This window comes from Schistosoma mansoni, chromosome 2 (assembly GCF_000237925.1).
Source record: "Schistosoma mansoni strain Puerto Rico chromosome 2, complete genome".
NCBI lineage: Eukaryota > Metazoa > Platyhelminthes > Trematoda > Strigeidida > Schistosomatidae > Schistosoma > Schistosoma mansoni.
Window position 1 is genome coordinate 11,526,419 of NC_031496.1, and position 24,938 is coordinate 11,551,356.

The window sequence follows — 24,938 nt, forward strand, 5'->3', positions numbered from 1 at the left end:
GAGGTCGTGGACGCGCACTACTGAGGAGTCACACAATAGGACGAGTTGGCCGTCCAGTGTTTCCAGGTTTTCCCTGGTGATCTAGCTTCAATTGACTCACGCTTTCAACTATTGTTCATTTGTTTTTTACTCTTTATGTCAAACTCATTTGAACAATAATAATAGGCCCATATATCAATACATCTCAATAGTAACATTATCAATGAGATAAATAGGATAGAATCTGTGAATTATGACAGTTATACAATGGTTGTGCTTAGTCTAAGAAATTAAATGTAAATATTTAAAATATAGTTTTACTAATTTGATTTTCAGCTACATTAACCGTGAGTGAGTTGAGCTGATATGCACCTCATAAAATAAACCAATAATGAATATGTTTCTTGAGTTGTTTTCATTTCTCAAATGAAATTTACCATGAGAATTATGACACTTGTCTTGAGACTATTATTCTGAAAAGTTATTTAACTCAGTCTAGTCTACTCGAGATAACAAATAACTGAAAAATAAATCTGAAATGATATATTTCTATAATTTTTTTGTTGTGTAAGTGTCGAACTCCCTGTATTTCCACTGTCTGTTGATAAACAAATTCTATTTGCTTATATGTGTGAGTTTGTTTATGATCATCCAGATTTCCTTATCTGATAGAATGCTAAAAATAAACATCTCCCTTAGACAGACTCATCCAAGTTTTATGTTTACTCACAAAATGGGGATATATACTAAAAGAAACAAAGGTATAAAAAGTAGCCCATAGTCAATTAAGAAATGCCAGCTCAGTGGTCTATCGGTTAAGTGCTCTGGCACGAGACTGGTAGGTCCTGGGTTCGAATCTCGCGAGACGGGATCGCGATGTCATCTTTCAGACAGAATTGATGTATGTATATGTGTGTGCGAGTGAGTGACAATTAGTGATGTTAGAAACAACTACTAAGCATCAATGGGAAGATTCAAACAAGTAATACTAAGTGAATTTAAACTTCACCCTATTGCACAAGCAAGTGGCCGAGTGGATAACGCGATCATGATGAAGCGAAAGGTACTGGGTTCGAATCCCGGATTAAACATCAACTCTCAGATGCAGGTATATCCAGCTGACGAGTCCCAAATAGGACGAAACGCGTATCCTGAATTCCACTGCTAACCACTACCCATCTTTGCTTATCAGTTAAATGTTTCAATTAACTAATCATTGACTTATTCTAATTTAAACAAGGTGCATTAGTTAAGTTTATCAGTTAATATCATGATATAAATGAATAATTTGACTTTAATGGATCATAATCCACATAGTATTGATGGTGCTTAGGAAACTGGAAATGGATAACTTTATTATTATAGTTCCAGGTGGAAAACAATCTTAAAACATAAACACTAATTTAAATGGAATACTATTTAAAACAACACTAGATATCATTCAAATTGGTATTATACATCATGACGTAATTCTAACTTTAAGATCATTTGTGTTTTTTCGGAAAACAACCCAAATTAAATTTATTACAACTGAGCTATTTATGACACCAAATGATCCTGATTAACATAACTAAAAGTTTGATACTTAGTGAACAGTGATTGATCATAATGAACAGTTAATATTCATTCAAAGTCATAAACACTGTATACTAGAATGAATTCATCATGGAATGGGTTCATTTTGAAAGAAGATTAAATTGACAATTGTTCAAAATCGATTTTAATATGAAACATAAGGTATATATATATGTGATCCATGATCTTATGTGACCCTTCATCCATTGTCTGAAGTGGATAACTATATCCACTAGACATGGATTGAACTCTACTAGTCACGGCTTCTCACTAGAACTCCAAGAAATCCATCTTGAAGCTAGTCGCTAGTGAGCATATGATTATTATCAGTATAGGGATTTATGGAGATTGTAGTATTTAAACAGATGAATTCATGAGTCGATTTAAGCTAGACCACATCTGAAAACCTGGAATCACTGGACGACCGTTTCGTCCTAGTATGAAATGTTGTTGATAGAAATCGATCCTAATGTGTCACATGAACAAAATTGACTCGTGTTAGAATATTTAAATAAAACATGTATATACAATGTTTTTTTTTCTTTCTAAAACAAAACGACGACTTGAATTCATTCCACTGAATAAATAGATACTTTAGGTAATATGATCGTAATTTAAAGTACATATTACTCACTTATTTATACAATCTCCTACACATCTATACGCATCTTACAAACACAAATATATGAACAAATATGTTGACAGAAACTGAAAAAAAAATCTAGAAAACAGGTAAATAAATAAGTAGATTGATCGTTGCTAAGGTAAAAAAAAAATCATTTCTATGTTGTCATTATATCAAATTTCATGGTTTATGAAATAGGTCAATTCTCATTTTCTTTTTGTGTATTTTCTTTCCTTCCTTTCTTTATTTGTTGTTTGTTTTACATTGACTTTGTTGTTGTTGTTTGAAAAACAATGCTTTTCATTGTTATCATTGTTTATTTGCTGTTGTTGTTGTTGTTGTTGTTGATGGTGGTGATGATCATAGAGCTGTTAACTAATTAGACACATAGACAAGTATTATTGTAATCACTTTATGTATATATATAGTGCGTGTGTATGTGTGGGTCAGAAACTGATTAAACATCATAATAACATTATACATACATAACACATGAATAATAACCACATAAAAAAGAAGGAACACAACAAGTTACCGTAGGTTATTCTCATACAAAGAAATCATTTAACTTTTCATTGTGTACTTTTTTTATAGAGGAAAGTGATTAGCATTGACAACAATAGCAATGAAAGTAATCAGTTTATTTGTTATACAAAAAAAAGCTTCACTTAACGAAGGAGAAGATGAAGGAATTGATCTTTGTGTTCTCTTCTATGACAACTGCTCTTCATTCTACCTTCGTAGATTTGATTTATATTTCAACTGACAAGTGATAATTGAATCATGAATTTGAAAATCTTATCATTTCTCTCACTTTCTGTCATTCAGTCTAGTCTAGTCTACTTATAAACAATGTCAGATTATATTACAAAGAACATGTGTACTGATAGATCTATATGAAGCTAATTGAAAATAAACTTTATCCATTTATTTATACAATTTGGTTATTTTATCTAGATGTGTATATATATGTGTGTGTGTGTTTATGTATTGTATAATTTAACAAGCCTATTTTTCTGCTGTTTCAATACTCTTTCTTAATAGTTTTCCCCCTATTTATACTTGACATATGTCAATTTATCTTAATATTTCATTGACGTTTAGTTTTAATTTAGTATTTCCCATATATTTGTGATTTTGTTCTATTAACATTTGCCAGTCAATCACTTTGATCTGTATGTGCGTGTGTGTGTGGTGGTGGAAGGGAGTTAAAAACCAAATGATCTCTCTCTAATTTTACTGATGCATTTGGTCTCAGATTTGTTGATCAACTCACTCTATCTTATTCATTATTTCAGGTTATTATTACTATTATCACGTATTGGACGAATTTTATAATTACAAATTGTCTTTACAATAATTAATGACTAGCCTCAAAATGAATTTACCTCAAACTCTAATGGGATGATGTAATATATCAAGTTTAAAGAGGTGAGGATATGACGATAACCTAATAATGAAGTACATATGTAGCTCCTGGATTTGCCCCCTAACATGGTCATCAATACCTATGACTAAGAAGTCTCATAGTAAAGTGAAACAGCTGTTTAATGCTTTCTGGTTTTCATTCTTTGTCTAATTCAGGTCAATTTGTAATGAAGACTAGAAGATTGTTCAATTTGAAGTTAGTTTTACATCATCTACTGAGTTCAATTCAGCAACCATTGAAAAACATGCATTATTGTGCTGCTTGAAAGTTGTAAGTTAAATATCTTTCAGAATGATGTGTATTTACTACTGAGTAATCTCAAACTAAGAGAAAACAAATGTCCACTGTTTTGTAATTTTCGAAAATTCAGTCCATGATGTAAAGTAACACATATTCATAAGGTATATTGATGAATAAGAGGTTATTTTTTTTAATTACAACTTTTATAATGTTATGAATACAACAATTACTACGTAATTAATAGATGGATGCAGACGTAAAGGCAAGGATTGGCAAAGTAAGGACAGTATTCCTACAACTGAAGAACATATGGAACTCAAAACAACTATCAACCAATATCAAAGTCAGAATATTCAATACGAACGTCAAGACAGTTCTAGTGTACGTAGCTGGAATTCGGAGAACTACCACAACCATCATAAAAAATGCTCAAGTATTTATAAACAATCGTCCACTCAGGATATTCAATATCCGTTGTCTGGATACCATCAGCAACAACCTACTGTTTGAAAGAATAAACCAGCCTCCAGCTGAGGAGGAAATTAAGAAAAGATGTTGAAAGTGGATAGGATATACATTAAGGAAGTCACCAAACTGCATCATGAGGAAAACCCTAACTTGAAATCCTGAAGGGAAATGGAAAAGAGGAAGATTAAAGATCACACTATGTTGGGAATTAGAAGCAAACATGAAAAGGATGAATGGCAACTGTAAAGAGCTGGAAAGGATTGTCCAGGACAGAGTTGAGTGGAAAATGCTGGTGAGAGGTCTATGCTCCTTCATGAAGGTAACAGGCGTAAGTAAGTAAGTAAGATATTCATTCGAATTGTAATTAAGTTAACTTTTGTTTTCTTTGTAAAGAAAAAACAGATATCAAATTTACATTTGGTTATTGTCACAACTTATTTACTGAATAGAATTACATTACATGGCGAAAAAAGCCTAAATTAAGTAAAAAAACTAATAGGAGTTTATATTTAACAATTTTAATTCAGAACTCGATACTGTTAAATACTACATAGTAGCTGAGTTCCTGAATTAGCGTATTTATGTTGTATGTTGTTATTATCATTCCTATATTTTACGATGTTATATTATAAACTAATCACTCTTCTATTATTTCCTCTAAGTTGCAATGTAGACAACTACCGTATATTGCATGTAAGTCTGTGAGACAGTATTCTTTTGACTTGAGAAAATCATTAAAGTCGATATTTCAAGATGGTAATCATAATATTACTCTAGAATCCAAATTTTCACATCCCAGCATCACTGCACTACAAAATAGATTAGCTTACTCTTTTGATGATTTTCTAGCTAATATCATTTCACGATTCTGAAAAGTGTGGTTCATAATTCTCTGATAAATCGATAAGTGAGATCTGACCTAATCCTGAGTGGTAACATCGTCTTCTCTACACCCTAGTATAGAGCATGAATCGTACTCATTTATTCTGTAACCGATGAGTCACATTTGTTTTGTATCTGATGCCAACTCATAATAAGTAGGGATATTCAGGTTTACTAAATATGCTTTAGTAATTAATAACTAAGATAAACAGTATAATTTTTTAACAGTATTTTTAGATTATGTTTAGCAATGGAATAGGATGTCAGTTTCATCCTATTTAGGAGTCAACTATTGGATATACCTACGAATAACAGTGAATACATCAATTATTAGATTTGTGTATCCTCTATACCAGCTATTCCTTAAGATACTTGAGATACTTAGGAAACATGAAAGGATATAAGTATCGAAATTTACTGGTATGCACTAAAAGACAATGATTAACTTTAGAGAATGTTAAATACATATCAGATTCTTTAGAGTCATTTAATTTTCAGTATGTGTACAGTATTCCACAGAAAATTATTCAACTGAATTTAATATAATGGTAGAAAGAAGGATTTTGATAAAGTTCACTATGTAAAGTTTATTTCGTCTGTAGTGAGTTTAGTTCCATTTAACTTGAATACCAAGTACAAGATCAATCCATTCTTGACATCAGATGATGAGTTGATAATTTCTTTATATAATTAAATAAGAGCAATATAGTTTTCATCAGAAACTAATCTCACGGGGAGAATCATTGTAAACAATTCATTACTAGACAAATATTTCTTCTTTTTATGATTTCTCAGAAAAGAGTCAATACAATTCCTTCAAAAGATCGAACTAAAGTGATTCAAGTTTCAAGACAAAAAGGCTACCTGTAAACCAATAAGTTGGATTCTAATGATTGATATTTCATAATGCAAACAGTTCGTGATAAGGTTCAACAACCGTCCAACAAAGTCAATAATAATCAGCTCACTTTCTACGTAGTTAAACTTTGTTATTTGTAACATATTGCTAGAACTTTGAACATTGATCTCGAAGCTTATTTCATAATTCAAGTAATCTTTACCAAAAATCAATCAAATTACCTTTTTTTACTTTATTTTACTGCACAACGTGATAAACACAAAGTATTGATTGTAAAAAATTATTTAATTTTATAAATGATATACCGAATCAGATATATTTCAAGTCTGTTGACACTTTAACATACGTCCGATCGAAATTCAAACAAACACTAATCTGTAATAAACTTTTCAACAAATTTTCATATCAGAAGGGGGTTTTGTGGAGAGTTTAGTAATTTTATAAAATTGAGATCATGAGTCAATTGAAGCTAGATCACCATTGAAAACCTGGAAGCACTGAACGGCCGTTTCGTCCTATTGTGGGACTCCTCAGCAGTGCGCGTCCACGATCCCGCCTTGCGAGACTGGCTCCATGAGGTATTTTCTGGAGTTTTAGTGAGAAGCAGTAGCCAGTGAAGTTCAACCAGGTCTGTTGTGAGATATCAACTCACTGAAGACAATTGGTGAATAGTTGCTCAATTTCGTGAATTGGTTAAAGTTAGATATTAACACCGTTGGATGCCGGCTATCTCAGCGGTCTATCGGTTAAGCGCTCGCACGTGAGACTGATAGATCCTGGGTTGGAACCTCGCGAGGCGAGGTCGTGTATGCGTACTGCTGAGGAGTCCCACAATACGATGAAATGGCCGTTCAGTGCTTCCAGGTTTTCCATGGTGGTTTAGCTTCAATTGACTCATGATCTTAACTATATCAAATTTTCATATTTTATTCATTAAATTAGTAAGACAATTGATAATAAATCATTATTTAGTGAAGTTATGTAATAACAATTTTAAACATTTGCTTGATTTTCATAGTTCAGATCACAATATCATCTTAGTTAGACAATTAGTGGAAATCAGGAAGCACTAATCAACTGTTTTGTCATAGTATCATAGTGCTCTACCATAGAGGATCTAATCCAGGACTTTCGGTGTTGTGTGCAGACTTCTAACCTCCAAACGAATGAGTAGGTATTCAATGGTGTACATGTCCAACTTCAATGAATTTGAAATATTTTACGACTGTCTTCCATTGTGTTCAATGAATGATTATCTCACATCCTACATGATTCAATCTTATTGGTCATGGCTTATCACTAAAACTCTGGAAGTTTCACCTTGAGGCTAGGAACCAGTGAGCATGTTATTATAGCTCGGTGGACATTGAAAAATTCCATTAGTTTATATCGGAATCCCAAGTTCTAATGAGAGGTGGAAAATGGAATCTAACGATGCCATGTGAGATTTACTAAACACAATGGAAGATAGTCGTAAAATATCTCAAATTAATTGAATGCCTACTCATTCGTTTGGAGGTTAGAAGGATGCACACAACACCGAAAGTCCTGGATTCGATCCTCTATGGTAGAGTCATGGATGTTCACTTCCATTGAGAAGTTCAACACCATGAGAAAACAGTTGATTAGTGCTTCCTGATTTCCACTAATTGTCTGACTAAGATCAGATTGTGATCTGAACTATAAAAATTCTTCAGTCTCCACTAAGTCTTAGACTGATAACTTACTTAGTTATTTTTCAGTTGTTGCTAATATTAATTACAATTATGTAGACGGTCTTAAAAATCTAAGAACTATTCCTGTAATGTTTAAAGAGCATCTTTTCTATCTGAATTTCGGTTGTACATAGAGACTCCAACTCCCTTATTATGAATAAAGTTGATATCCGAGTTTCTAACAGGTACATTTAACTAATGAATCCCAAATAGGACGAAATGAGCGTCCTAGATTCTACTGCCAGACACTATTCATCTCTGCCTAAAATACTTGTAACTTAATGACAATATCGAGGCAATTCACGTAGGATGTATATATGCCAAAAGGCGCTGTTAAATTACAGTTCTAAACGTCAATAGGAGGATTCAACACAATCAATATATGTGAATGAAGCTTGGTCAGTTTGAAAAATAGTGTATTTTATTTTTATGATGAACGGCCAGTTTATTCCTAATGTTCACATAAAGACCAGCGTTCAAATATATATAAGTAATGCTTTTTAAAATAAAGACCAAAAACCATTCATTGCATGATTATTTACGATTTGTTTAATGTTTGAATTCAATTTGTATTCGTCTGTTTAACTTCTAAATGGTAAATTCGGAGAAAAAAACTCATTCAGATATAAAAATAAATTTTTAATGAGTCTTGAAATTCATTGTTTAGACTTTGACTTCCTAATCACCTACTAATCCTCAGAAATATTCCATTAATAAACTCCGAACAGGTAAAAATAAGGTAGGAACTATAGAAGGAGCTTTATTTCAAAGGTTAATTTATGTATAGAAGACTAGGGTATTTATAGGATCATATGTAATTCTGAAATTTTAGGAGTGTCTAGCAGGCATGGTAAAATTAATCTTAACTTTGATAATTATCCAATCAGGATCATGGAAACATAATTCTTTGTTTTCTAGAATCCTATTTGAAAGTTTCTAAAAGACGTTAATCAGTCAGAGTATTTTCAATATAATCTTGGCTTCTAAGAAATTGTTGATGACTTCCACCAATACCATGTATCAGTAATTATTTTTCAAATAGTATGTAATGACCATTTTTTTTTTAGTACAACAGCATTTCAATATAATTCAATGTTAAAAGGATACAGAGAATTCTAAGCTAACAATAGACTGTTTTTATGGTGAAATTACCTTCTCTGAACTAATGATAATATTTAGGTCAACAAACAAAGCTTCTCAATCAGACTATTCAGGTCAATGGACACCAAAACTAGTAATCAGATAGCTACATATTTTAAAAATGTAATATCTATATAAATCCAACAAATTATTGTATTATCAATGTAATCTATTTATAACGAGATATATTATAATGACAACTTTGAGTACAATGAAAACAACATCTATAATTAAGTCATTTTTCATTGGTCAAAAAATGATATTTATAACCTTGAGCTCTAATTTTGAAATAAATGAGAATCGGATTGTGTATAAACCTACATCATTTTAATACATCTTAAACGAAACGTTTTACAAACAGCTGAGTGAACTTTATACAAATTACAGAGTACATATATATGTTTTTTTCATTATTGTTAATGATTTCATAGGGATGAAACCTTCACTGTAAAAACATATTTTTAATAAGTCATTTTCCACCTTTGACCTGAAGGTCTAATCTACAAGGCAGTGGAGCAACGTTAGGAGATGCAGTCCCGTGGAAGCCGGTGGTCAACAATAGGTTTATACGCCTTTTATTCTCTCAGGATCTTGGAGCCTATGTACACCAGTGGTTTGCAATCAGGGTTTTCCAACTCCCCTAGGTGGATCCTTTATATCCACCAACCAAGTTAAAGTGCCGAACATACGCTCTTCGTCCTCTCAATTTCGTAAACAACACCTACGCCACGAGAAGGCAGTGAGTAGAACTTCCCTGGTAGTGGCTTTGTACGCGTGGCCATGTGAGAGCATTTCGAGAAGGAGAACGGACTCTCCTCACCTCCTGCCGTACCAGGGCATATATTTAAAAAATGCTAATTAAATGTTTCATTATTGTATCTACTATATTAATTCAATCATAACCGATTAAATACAAAATACTCAACTAATAGTTAAGCCTGACAACTGTCAACAACTAGTGTAAATATCTCAGTCCTAATTGAATTGTGACGTTTTAAACTGTGGAACTAAGTGATCCAGATTCGAATACACTAGGAAGTATAAGTTCCTCGAAGATTGCAGATATCCCTTACTGACGAGTGCAAAATAGCACGAAATCTTATATCAGGAAAGTGCAATTTATAAGTTTTTTCAGTGATTTATTCACTTGTTTTACAAACAATCTTCCGAATAATTAATCAAAGGGCTACGTATAACTGTTTTCTTTTTTGGTAAGCTTACAAGATATATAAACAGTGTTTCAAGTGACTGAGACTGTAATACAATATGCTGCATTGAAATTATATTAAGTCTAACTAATTCACACCAAAACAAAACGTTGTTTTTAAGTTAGTTTCTTTTCGAGCAAACAAAAATCACCCCAGTCAACCTGTCTATCATTCCTTACGTTAAAAATAAAGGTCAGGGCCATTACTCTTTATACTCGAACTCATGAAAATAATCTAACCACAACAAAAATCAACACAAACCAAGTAACCTTTCTTACATGTCAACACATACTAACAACAACAAATATACTAATCACATTATGACATAACATGAGGAAAGAGTTTTCATTCTACTTCATTTTGTCAAACTCACTTAAAAGCTTAATCACTTCTATATAGATGATGAATCATTAAAAAAAGAATGGACAAATACAACTCACAGGTTAAACCACTCATATTGATGTGTTACACAACAGATTGATATTACAAAGAAATGTGATTAGATGAATGAGTAAAAGAGTGATTGCTTGACTGCATGACTGACAGATTGTTGACTGAATACATATGAATGAGATGGCTTGGTATGTGAATGTATATGTATGTATATACATAAAGTATATGTAAATATATATGCCAAAACACATATCTACTCTTACGTTGATGTATATAGTCTAAGATAGACTTAAACACGTGTGTATTTAGGTTTAAATTTCACATCATTACAGTCTCTTATGTATATTGTATATACATAATAATCTAAGATAGAAAAATAATGAAAAACTGATTTTGGGCAAACAAATCGATTGACTATATTAATCAAGTCTATTTTATCCAAAAAAGAAATATCTCTTAAATACTTCTTTTGTCATTTTCAAAAACTCAAGTTTTTTTTTAAACTGAGACCTCATGCTGATTATGAGAAGAACAAGAAACTAAATAAATAGTAATGATTAGTAGGACAACAGATAAAACAAAACAAGCAAAAAGTGTAGAAAAGTTAGAATGAATGAGTTAACAAGATAGATAGATGGATAGATAGATAGATAGATAGATAAAGTATATAGTGATATTTATAATGAAAAGGTTAATGATTTATAAAGCTTTCAAATACACAAACATGAGTACACACAAACGTTTAAATGCAAACAATTAAGACTCGATGATGAAGAAGAAGTATTCTTTTATGAAGAGAAAGAAAGGGTTAGAAGGATAAATGAATGAAGAGTAACTCATGAATGTTTAATAAACATAATCATCCCAAGGGGAATGATGACATAAACATCAACATAGCATAATATATGTGACCAAATGTCTTTTTTTTCTATAAAAAAAAAAGAGAAGGTAGACAATGACAATTCATTTTTATTGGCAAAGAAAACCCTTTTTTTGTGAAAGGTGGATGATTTGAATTTTGATTAAAGGTCAGAATGATCCAATTTAATTGGATATATAAACATTGTTGAAATGTGAATTTCATCGAAAGATTTCCCATTTTCACATCACATCGTATTGTTAAGTAATTTTAAAAAAAAACAGAAGCTTGTTAAGTACTCATAAAAGATGTTTCAATGAATTGCATAGCCAGGAAAAGTTAAATAGACACATTGAAAATATTTCTCATTGATCATTATTCTGTAAATATCGAAAAATTTGGATGACTAAATTTTAATTCAGTAGTTTAAAGGTGACATCGATAAAATCCTTGAAGAGGTCACTGGTACACACTGATGTGGAGTCTCAAACTGGATTAATGAACATGTTATTTTCTACGGTAGTTCAATTAAAGTTAGTCTGTGATATAAACTCTCGCTGTATTATGTATAAGTAGTCAGTTTTAATTGACTATGGCTGGTACCTTGACATAATGACCGTTCTTCTCCCTCATGATGACCCTTTGGAGTTATATTGAATGAAACACTTATTCTTTTAGGTTTCGCCATAACAAGTACGCCAGTTGGAGAGCAATAAGATTAAAGGTTAAAGGGCAGAGTCGTACAACTGACTGTACTGGGATTTGACGGTAGTAAAGTGTTTCTTTCAAACAGAAAGGATCTGAAGTGATGCTGTCTTTTCACAATGGAAAGAGACAGTTAAAAAAGGTGCTTCCAAGAATTTTAACACTTCATCTTGCCTAACGGATTTCCATCATCTATGGTAAAGATTTTAAAGTACGAAGCTAATAAGTAAAGCACTATTAGTGTAAAAAGCAATGTATGACCAACCTCAAAGTCTCTAAAGTCCTTACTAATCCAGTTGCTTTATCAGGTACCTCAAGAAGGGGTATGTTTCTGCTGTGTTGATGACAGTGAAGTAATGACTGCCCACACACTTCTGATAGCATTCTAGACGATTATTTTCACGACCAAGTCAGTTTTAAGAGTCACTGTATCAATTCAAATGAGTATTCCATAGACTCATCAATCAATGATTCAGCAATTAATTTTATATATAAGGAAATTTAAGACTTTTATCTTTAAGTCATTCGGGAGTAATTACTAATAGTTTTAACCAAATAAGTCACTTTTTAAATAATTTTTAGTACTTATCAAGTTACAATAAAAACAGTTATAAACTTAGTTGAGAATATATAAATTCCTTAGAATTTGTTGAATAACTTGTAAAGTAACTACATTTTTTCCAAGTCACTAGTTACACAACACATTCATTTGTTAGACATTAACACCGTTGTATGCCGGTCCAGTGGTCTACGGGTTAAGCGTTCGTTCATGAAACTGAGTGTTCTGGGTTCGAGTCCCGCGTTCGGAGTCGTGGATGCGCACTGCTGAGGAGTCCCATAATAGGACGAAATGTCTGCTCAGTGCTTCCAGGTATTCCATGATGGTCTAGCTTAAATTGACTCATAAATTCAACTATTAAAATTACTACAATCTCCCCAAACCCCCAATTCTGATAATAAATAAAGAATATTGATAGTATGTTAGTTTTTTTCTGAAATAAATATCATTTGATATATAATATCAATTCTAAATAACTGATGAAATGACATGATGACATTCATAGTCTTCATTGAATATTTAAAAATGAATTCATTGTCCTAAGGAGTTTTATTCTATTATGTTATGAAATATAACAAGAATATAGTCTACATGGTGACTGACAAAATTTTCACATGAATAAATACAGATAAACAACTGACAATAGTTATGAACTTTGAAAATTGTATTAAGTATGTTATTGGGATAGTCGTTTAGTGATTAAAGCATTGAATAGTCAACAGTTGACCTAGAGATGTCAATCATTCAATTTTAATGTTAGAGTAGTATTAATAATATTTTTATATGATGTAAATGATTGATGCCTTATATAGGGGTATTTAAAGAAGACATTATTTTTATTAGTAGAGATAGACGATAGCTAGTAGTGGAATCCAGGACGCTTGTTTCGTCCCATTTGGGACTTGTTAGCTGGATGTACCTGCGTCCCAGAGTTGATGTCCATCCATCTCTGCTTATAATGCTTATGATTTAAGGCAATATCATGGCAATTCGCACATAATGCACATATACTAATAAAAGACTGATCAATCGCAGTCCAAAACATCAATGGGAAGATTCAAACAGCCAATACAAATTGAACTAAGACTTTAGTTTGTTACAAGTTACACTCTCTTCAGTAATGAACATTACTTAAGTTAAGAGAACATTACTTATTAACTATTGTCAATCATGTTTCATCACTAAATTTACTTTGGAGTATCATGATTGTAAAATTAAATGATTTAATAGTATATGAAGTAGGAAAAAATAACACAGAAACGATTATACAAGGAGTAATACTTGACCTAGATCATTCCTTCTTCCAGTTAATTTGATATTAGATTTTTTCGAAAAGAAAACAGTATGTCTCAAAATGTATTGAATGAAGAAAGATTCTGTTTACAACTTCTTTGAAGCCTGATATTTGATATGAAGAAAAACAATATATGGTGTGTTATTTCTTAAACTAAGCGTCAGCCTAAGTAAAGAATGAATATATATTTGGCGAAATAGAAGGTAATGTTACACAACCAATGGATAAATAAAGGTGGATGGCATGCCCCAAAAAAGTTATATCACAGTTAAAATTACAAACCAGATAAACTTCTTCGAGTCAAGGTTTGTTTTGCATATATGTAAAGAATAAATCAGAGAATTACAACGGCGTTATTAATGACATTTATTATTAGCTACTGAACCGTATATTCTTTATCATTACACTATAGAATAAACAGTATAACATACGAACTTAATCTCGTTAACGGTTACTATGGGACTGTGTTACCTGACATTGTTCTTCTGCCTTGTGACTTTATCTTCTCAGACTGCATTGAGCACAATCATAGACATATACACAAGGTTGAGTATAAGAAGCGATGAACAAGAAATTATGAGAAGTTCCAGTCTAGGGATGAGATAACTATCCAGTTAATCAGTTATAATTAACACTGATCTCACCAAATATGTGCGTTAATACATGTTACTATGCCATTTCAGCACTCAGAGATGAAATCGATAAGATGAATAGTAAAAAATTAAATTAATGCAGTAGTAATTAAAATAAGAAGACCAGAAAATGACACCATATTTCGAGAGTAAAGAATGGAAAGATTTGTATGGAGGAACAAAACAATATAAAATGTAAATGGATTCATGAGACTCTAATCGATTCTGAGCCATGTCACTTTATATCTTTAACCACTAATCGCGGTTATTACACAGACCCTAATCAGGTAGCCTACATATACCAACATAACATTCATAGAAAGAGAAAAAAGGAAAAGCATTTTAAACATGATTATATTGTTCTTCATCATGATACCAAGACCCTTCTTCATTATCCCATTATCTTCAATAAATAAGATTATGTTGTCTATATGTATTCTAAGTTGATAAGTGAACCTCCAAGTAAGAGAACAATCTCTGAACAGTTAAACAAACCAAAGTAAATAGATATATATTACTTATGAAAGGTCTTTTTTTTCTTCAAGAATGATACAGTCAAATCATCAGTTACAAATTCAATAGATTATATTTTATACATCAGTTAAACGTGTGATATATCAATATAATCATCCATTACTATAGATTACAATATCATATCACATTCATTAATAGTAAGACTATTACAAACATAATTTATTGATTCTAGTTATTAGTGAAAACAGAACCATTGTTTACTTAGATCGATTATAGTAATTAGTTACAAGTGGAACTTTTCGAATACTTATACTAATCGACAACAACAACCAAATACCCTTAATATATCATAAAATTACAATAAGTTACATTAATTATTTTTGATTGTGAATACAGCAACTAGTGGATTTAAGAAGAAGAAATAATCATTTTCCAACTTTAACCATCAATTATTAAGAGGTAAGAATGTATAACTAATTGAATGAATATCATAATACATTTAGATAAGTTGAAATTTCATAGTTGAAATCATGAGTCGATTGAAGCTAGACCACCATGGAAAACCTGGAAGCACTGGACGACCAACTCGTCCTATTGTGTGCATTCACGATCCCGCCTCACGGGATTCGAACACAGGACTTATCAGTCTCGTGCGCGAGCGCTTAACCTCTAGACCACTGAACCGGCATTCGACGGTGTTAATTTCTAACTTCAACCAATCCACGAAATTGAGCAACCATTCACCAATATCTTTAGTGAGTTGATATCTCCCAACAGACTTGGTTGAACTCCACTGGTTACTGCTTCTCACTAGAACGCCAGGAAATATCTCCAGGTTTTCCATGGTGGTCTCACTTCAATTGGCTCATGATTTCAACTATAAAATTACTGAAACCTCCACAAAACTCCCTTCTGAAGTCGAAATTTATTAAATTATATTACTTTACAAAGAATAATTTTTTTCTTTTCTTTACATAAATCACTATAGTTTAAGTAGTTACACAGAACAATTAAAATGGTATCATCAAATCTTTAACAGAAATGGAATTATTTTCTGCCAATAATAATAATAATAACAATAGTGAAAATATAAGTGTATTTTTCGCTGTAGACTGATATCAGTTAAAAAGGTATTGCAAGTCATCCTGTACTAAATAGATTTTTCTTTAAGTTCTTATACTTCCCGGCTTCAAGTATTTATGGTCTTCTCAAAGGCTTGACAATTCTGAGTTCGATCTTACATACGACTATGTGTATACTAATAACTAGTCTCAGACTAAGACGAAACACTTCATTTTGTGTTCTTAATAATTCTGCAACTGATTTTCATGGCGAAAATCCTTTAAGACCTTTTGCTAAAGTTTTTCTCACAGACAGCGTTCAAATGATAACCACTCCAATGAGGATCAAGAAGCACTGGAACCCTATATCAATTTTGCTGTATAGTTCACACCATAGGCTTTAACATGCATCATACCTGATGTTCTCAGTTATCATGACGAATATTGTATCCATGGTGTATATCGTTAATTTTAGTGAAACTGTTGACCATTCACTATAAAAATAACTTTAATAACATTTTGAAATCATACTTTTAATAAGAATTCACTGTTAAACTATGGTAAACGTATTTATTTGTTTATATAATGATAATTGTAACTGAATTTATTCTTTAACCAAATTTGTACTACAAAATAGTCCATTTAACGTATAACTATCCAATAACACAATCCATGTAGTTTTTTTACAACTTAATAAGACTAATCATTCAGTTAGTCAATGTTTCAAAATCAGTATAGGGTCATGGAAAAATGTATATTAGCCTCAGTCACTAAACCACGTTAATAAGACGAGATAAAATCAACACCAGAAATTTGATAAAGGACTAAAATTGATCTTATCCGTAATAATGGGAAAAATATTGAAAATATGATTTGATAATAATAAAAAACAGAATGATAAGGTCTATATGAAAGAATACTAGAAGCGAATATCCTGAGTGGGATGAAGAGTGTACCAATCTGTCTCAATAGGATCAATGCTGTGTCATGTCATCTGACGTTTACAGACACTGATCATTATTACTACTACTATTGGCAATGTTATTAACAGTAATGTGAAACAAGAAATAATAACAACTATTCAAGTGACTTACTTTAGTCAATTCATCCATAACTGTTAAAGGATTCGTTGATATATTATCATTATTATTATTATTTTTATCAGATATTGTTTGAATTCTATGTAATTTTTTAAATTTATGCATAGTATTTGGTAATTGTAACTGTCTTATTCCATGCTGTACATAATGTTCAGCTAATTTAGTAGAATCCGAACTAGTATAATCACAAAATAAACATTGATGTTTAATTGAACTTAAATAATGATAATTATGCAATTTTTGTGAGTAATGTAATGAATTATGTTTTGATTTTGTGAATGTTTCACATAAAGATGTTGATGGTAGAGGTGTTGCTGGAGCAGCGGTAGGGATGATGGTACTTGCTGATATTGTACCAGTTGTAGATAGGGTTGATGGTGACAATGCTGAATTACCACCACATAACTGGCCTACAAATAAAATTTTAATATATGGAGATTGATGATTTTTAGTATCATTAAGAACTGGTTCTTCTTTCTCATTATTTTCATTACTATCATTAATTATAGGAGTATTGTGATTAGTAAACTCATCAGTGTCACCCTTGTTAGTATTATTATTACTATTATTACTAACATCGCTTTTATTGGTGGTCTCATTTTCATCACCGTTAATATCCTCGGTAATTTGTTCTTCATCATGACTCGAATTAGTAGTTAAACCACCGTTATTATTACTAACCCCATTAGGATCAATAATATCTATTGATGCATTATGGTTATTGTTATATTGTTCAGTGGTTTGTGAATTTTGCTGTTGAATATTAATACTTTCATGATCCGATTGTGTATTATTTGGTGATTGAGTTCTAGATGATTGAATGATAGACTTACCGGATCTTTTATGACAAATATCAATATGTTCATAGAGGAATGTTTTGCATGAAGCAATTTTTCGACACTTAGAGCATTGATATAACATAAAATCCACATTTTCATTTGAATGTTCGTGATTGAAGTGAATTTCTAGATGATTTAACCAATGTGTGTGGAAATAACATAATGGACAGTGTAGGACTAATACATCGGATGCATCAATTAATGGGAGAAGACCCATGTTTAGTTCTATTGTTGTTGTTTTTTTCTCCTTCGTATAGATTTTTTTCACCCAGAAAGTAATTATTCTCGAATTGTTCTATTAATCTAAGGTGACACAATTGCACGGTTTTTTATTAGGTAATAAATAAATAATCAGAAAATTTGTGAATTTTTAATATGTTCGCATTTCATCCGTTTTCCAAATCAATGAATTTAAAAATGGATGGACTACAAACTTCATGTTTCTTTGATAGTGGCATTCTGACGACGTGTCAAATAGCGTCAGAAGCTACACATATGATAAAGTTAGGGGGTGAGATAATAATCCACTAGTATTGAGCAAATAATAGTTTGACGCACCACTGTTTATCTCACATGTATGAAACATTTGTGGGGGAGATTAAACTTGTCCGCATATGTGTGTTTTCGCGCTCACTGCCTAGGGTTGAAGTATACATATTGCTGTCACCCTGTCTATCAAACCTGCCTTGCTCCGATTGGCACCCTACAGCTGTCACATGACACATGCGGCAGCTCATATGTCATTCGACGAGATTGGTGCGTCCGTATGTGAAGTATGTCACGTATGGCAATAAATGAGTGGGTGGGCTATCATACAACAGACTAAATATCATACGCTTTAACTAATCTTCAAGGGGGCGGGTGTGAACGTATCTCAAGTATGCAAGGTCATGACATATGGCTTAATGTATTTGTTTCTACAGGGGGCAGACAATTTAATAGCTAGTTGTCACACTGATTCAATGAAGTGAATTAAACACTAACTATTGAATACTATTAATTCAAGGGGATATTTCCTGTTATTGTCTAAAAGGTTAAGGCAGGGGATAAGTAGTGAAGTGGTTGACATTAAAAACTTGAACTCTTCACTATCAAATTATGAGAGTGGATAGGCAGAAAACAACGGATTGTTTTACGGTATGGATTATTTTAAACATATACCTGATTATTGAAAGATGTCTTTCAAAATCACCTCATTAGTCCAAATGTTTTTTCTAAGTTATACGGAAAAGTTCTCACACATGAATTTCATACGGCATGGTAACTAGATCGTACATTAACTTCAGGGATAAGTGATATTCATTTTGTAGTCTAACTTTTCATGATTACATTATATGATAGAAGTTAAAAGAATACCAACTTCAGCTTATATGGTTAACGATTTTCAACATAAACTTGAGGATAGTAAGCGGAAAAGGATTTTAAAAAAATAGTTCAGCGATCGATAACTACATATTTATCAGAAGGGGTTTTGTGGAGATTTAGCATTTTCATAGTTGAAAGCGTGAGTCAATGGTGGTCTAACTTCAATTGACTCACGCTTTCAACTACATATTTAGAAAATAACGATAGAGAAGAAAGACCACTGTCCTTGTGTGTTTTTGTATTTATTTTATGAAACATTAAACACCATTTTATAGTATAATTGATTGATCATTGAGTAGTGGCTAATTTTATGTCTGTCTAGTACTTTATTTCTGACAGAATTCTGTTGATAAGGTTCCAGTTTTTGGTACTAAGTTGAGCAACTCGATATCGCCTGCACTACATTGGACTACTAGGTGGTTGGAAGTAGTTGGGATGGTATCTCATTTACAAATTTAGGCTTGTTTGGGGAATGCTTACTGAGTTATGGACGGGATTCCCTAATGTTCGCCTGAGTGTAGATGTTGTTCAGATGAATTATTTCGAATTAAATGGCATAAATACTGTGCATAACAATTTTATCAGGTGTCAATTCATAATTAGTTTATCAATGGAGAGTAACTTTTCAGAATTACTAACCAGCAGGTACCTAGCAGTTTGTTACTATGGGCCAAGCATCTGATTCACAAATTTAGATAGTCCTTTCTTCGTACATCTTGACTTATTAGGAATCCACATTTTTAACTTAACATTCATCGAACCAGACATAGGACCGATGGATCTCCTAGATGAAAATGATGTCAGGCAGTCAGTTAGTCAAAATCCAAAATTCCAAAATACCTGATACGGTAAGAAGGATAAAAATGTACCATGTTAGTTTAAAAAAAAGAAATTTAAACACTATTTTCAGATATTTAATTGAACGGTTCACTAAGATCAGTTTGAATATCATCTGGAACACAGTTAAAACAAACATGAAGGACTTAACGTTTATTTCATCCTATTTTGGAACTTCCTTCACAGAGTACACTCATGACGTTTCACTAAATAGAATCAAGGACATTTAAGATACCATAAAATCTATACGTCAACGCATTCAATTGTTCATATTTCCAACTTTAATCATTTCGAATGTATAAAAAACACTTATCCTATGACGTAGGTTTTGTGAAAAGGGAGATAGTAAAGATCATTTTGAACTATCTTTTTTCTCAAAAATTCGTGAGGAATATGGTTGACTGGATTACATCTAGTGGTAACCATCATTAAAATTAATAATCACACTTTTATTCATTAGATTTTCCCATAGAAACTTGAAGTAACATTATCAGGAAAAAAAAGAAGTAGAATTTTCCTTTATTCTGATCATGCCCCATTGAATTTTTTAATGATCAAATGTAAGGTGAGAATTAGGTGTCTATTTATTTTCACACTTGACTAGCATGTCTTCAACATACATTTCATTTGCTGCCGTGACAACAAAAAAATCTCAATTTTTTTAAAAACAGTTTGAACACTGAAACAAATCATTATTATATGGTTTCAGTAAGATTCGCTTTCATAATTTAAATCATGATATCATCCTAACCAGACCACCTTTGAAAGCCTGGAAGCACTGGGCAAACGTTTCACCCTAGTATGGGACTCCTCGGAAGTGCACATCTCTGAGTTCACTATAGGGGATCAAACCCAGAAACTCCGGTTTCGCTCCCTAAAGCTTAACATTTAAACCACTGACCTGGCACCTAATGGTGTTATTGTTAAACTTCAAGCAATTCATTTATTGACTGCAGTGGATGGATCTCACATCCGACATTCCTGAACTCCACTGATTACCGCTTCTCATTAAAAATCCAAAAATAGCATCTCGAATTTGGTCACTAATGAAGATATTTCTATTATCAGTACAGGTTTTTATCATCAGCTTTCGCATGTAGGACCGAAAGTATTGTGCTCGATTCCCGGACCGTTCTGTCTAGTGCTTCCAGATTTCCACTGATAATATAGTATAATTTCACGATTTAAACTATGAAAATCCTACAGTCTCCACAAATTCCCCATTGAGAATAAGATGAATTTTTACTAATATTACTTCATGTACTACGTGATTCACAATGAGTCTAATCCAGTTTTAAATCTATTAAGTATATTGTCATGAATAGTTCAACACGATATTCCCGAATAAAATAGAATATTTTTCCTATTTTTCTGCTGTTATTATTTAAACGTACAATTCTGTTAGTTAAGTTTAGTTGAGATCCTGAGTAGATGCCAACAATATTGTTGTTTAATGGTCGATTTTTGATAATGATACATGGTGACTGTATGGAAATATCAAGGCAGTCTATACAAAGGAAGTACATATTACCTACTTACTTACTTACTCCTGTTACCCCTCATGAAGGAGCATAGACCTCTCACCACCATTCTCCATTCAACTCTGTCCTGGACAATCCCTTTCATGTTTGCTTCTAATTCCCAACATAGTGTGATCTTTAATCTTCCTCTTTTCCATTTCCCTTCAGGATTTCAAGTTAGGGTTTTCCTCATGATGCAGTTTGGTGATTTCTTTGATGTATGTCCTATACACTTTCAACATCTTTTCTTAATTTCCTCCTCAGCTGGAGGCTGGTTTATTCTTTCAAACAGTAGGTTGTTGCTGATGGTATCCAGACAACGGATATTGATTATCTTGCATGGACAATTGTTTTTTTTATTAGTACCTGAACATTTTTTTATAATGGTTGTGGTAGTTCTCCGAATCTCAGCCTCGTACACTAGAACTGTCTTAATGTTTGTATTGAAGAGTGTGACTTTGATATTGGCTGATAGTTGTTTTGAGTTCCAAGTGTCCTTCAATTGTAGGAATGCTGCATTTACTTCTGCATCGGACACTCCTTGTTCACAGATAACGCTTCCTAGATACGTGAAAGATTTAACATCTTCCAGAGCTTTCCCATCAAGTGTGATAGAGTTGGTATTCTCCGTGTTGTGTTTGATGATCTTGCGTTTTCCCTTGTGTATTTTGGGGCCTACTGATTCAGAAGCTTCTGCTACACTGGTTGTCTTGACCTGTATTTGTTGGTATGCATGGGATAGAAGAGATAGGTGACATGAGAGGTCCAAATCGTCTAGTTGCATTCAACCTGTCCATTGTATTCCGTACTTGCTCTCAGATGTGAAGGTCTTCGTAATCTAGTAAACCACCAGAAGAAAGAGAAATGAGGAGAATAAACAGCCTTGTCTGACAGCGATCTTCATTTGGAATGCGTCTGTTAGCTGTCCTCCATGCGAGACTTTGCAGTTTGGTCCGTCGTATAAATTCCATACAAAGGAAGTACATATGTCTTCAATATGTTAGGTGGCTGAATACAGTCAGAAGAAAGCACTAGATGTGAGTTCTGTCCTCATCTACTCGCCTCCATCTCTAAGCTTAGTAATAATGAACATACGATTGTTTAGTTGAGTTATTTAGAAGGATTAATTTATGAATTTAACAAATTTAGAAATAAAAGCCATTAGATTTGGGTTGCCAAGTTCAAAAATATCGTAATACAACAAAATATCTGTTCAGCTGGATTTTTTTTTGCTTCTATCGCTCATGGAGATAAAAATAATTTGATTGATATGAATTGATCATCACTGAAGCACTGGATATTGTTTACTTTTCTGTGAATGATTGATATCAACGATAAAATTGTTATTTTAAACAGTTGAAATCATTAGTCGATTGAAGTTAGACCACTAGTGACTAGCTCCATTAAGTATTTCCTGGAGTTCTAGTGAGAAGCAGTAACCAGTGGAGTTCAACCAGGTCTGTTGGGAGATATCAACTCACTGAAGACAATTGGTGAGTGGTTGCTCAATTCCGTGGATTGGTTGAAGATAGTCATTAACACCGTTGGATGCCGGCCATCTCAGTGGTTTAGAGGTTAAGTGCTCGCGCGTGAGACTGATAGGTCCTGGGTTGGAATCTCGCTAGGCGGGATTCTAGATGCGTACTGTTGAGGAGTCCCACAATAGGACGAGTTGGCAGTCCAGTGCTTCCAGGTTTCCGATGGTGGTCTAGCTTCAATTAACTCATGATTTCAACTATATAAAATTACTAAACTCTCCACAAAACCCCTTCTGATAAAATTGTTAGTTTATTTTCTGTATAAATATTTATCATTAATATGGTCTTATGGAAATAGTCGGTAGGAAATACTATTCGACCTATATTTTGTGCTAATTAATGCTTTTAAGCTAGAAATATTTATAATCACGGGGAAGGTGATGCTCACCTGTAGGACTCTATAATCTATGACGTTACCATTGATCTATATCGGTTATGACTGACTTATTAATACATAATTTCAACGTTAACATTGTTTATTTTTTTATTACTGTACAAAAGTTAAGTTGTAATGAATTCTTTCCTAAATTCTCCTTTCCTATTTCATTATCTCTCACTTTTAATGATTCACTTTACATTACTACAAATCATATTCATTTGTCAATAGATTTGAGAAATTCAAGGCTATTTGACATGTAATTCTTTTTATTAGCTTTGTTAAAGAGAAAACAACTAAGCCCATAATTGAATAGTCCATATTGAATAACCCATATACATTTGTTGTAATGATAATAAACACTATTATTATTATTATTACTATTACTATTATTAATCAACTATTAACTCCCTATAATTTGACAAATAGACATTTCGTACCTACACTACCCGTAAGAATATAGAAACTAATTCTATTCGAAAGATCGAAAAAATTATTGTCAATTTATTAATAAGACATAAAAATCAATGGAAGAACGAATAAAGTATAGAAGAAAAAATGTAAACGTCAAACTTTGAGAAGAAGAAGAAGAGAAAAAAGGGGAAAGTATTAGGTTTTCTCTTGTAAGACAATAAAATAGACAAATGATCAATCTTAATCAAAATAATTATAAGAAAGTATAGTAACTATATTAAGTTATGACAAAACAATAATGTTTCTTTGTAAACGAATCAATAAGATTGATATACATATATATATTTCATAGTTGAAAGCGTGAGTCAGTTGAAGCTAGACCACCATGGAAAACCTGGAAACACTGGACGGTCGTTTCGTATTTACTGTTAACAGTTGTTTTAAAAATCATCGACTACAGAAAACAAAGATATCATATAATGTACGTTTACAAACTAACTAAATATTCTACTCAACTATACAAGCAGTAAGATATTGTCCAGGTAGCAATCAGCAAGCTTTTGGATCCTAATCAGAATAATAGTAACCTGCATTTAGATTAATGGCCAGTGAAAATTTCTATTGCTTGAAAATGCCTTTCGGTTGACAATGACATCAGTTGGAAAACCAACATAAATCATAGAACATTAAACACATTTTCATTCCAAGCTTATAACTATCAGACAATGCTCATGAATGAATCTGCTATCTGATTACTTCGAGAGGAATTTCTAAGAGTATGAAGACATAATTTCGTGGAGTCGGTCATGTCATAAGCAATGTAGTTGTCCATCGATATTGTATGTATTGATC

The 24,938-nt window shown here is 32.3% G+C and overlaps 2 protein-coding genes across 2 annotated transcripts in view; both read right to left on the reverse strand.

The window, feature by feature from the left end:
- Smp_146580 (putative homeobox protein knotted-1) overlaps positions 1-17,209 on the reverse strand; it is a gene marked incomplete at both ends in the record, with an annotated part of 53,002 nt that extends 35,793 nt beyond the window's left edge. Inside the window, one exon of the mRNA XM_018795673.1 lies at positions 17,192-17,209. Within this exon, the coding sequence (XP_018649963.1) occupies positions 17,192-17,209 (18 nt within the window). The remainder of the gene's footprint in view (positions 1-17,191) is intronic.
- An 85-nt stretch (positions 17,210-17,294) lies between these two features.
- Positions 17,295-18,253, reverse strand: Smp_045330 (hypothetical protein; the record flags this gene model as incomplete). Its single annotated transcript, XM_018795674.1, has 2 exons — positions 17,295-17,335; positions 18,031-18,253. The coding sequence occupies 2 exons, from the start codon at positions 18,251-18,253 to the stop codon at positions 17,295-17,297; spliced, it is 264 nt and encodes an 87-aa protein (XP_018649964.1).
- Positions 18,254-24,938: the final 6,685 nt, after the last annotated feature.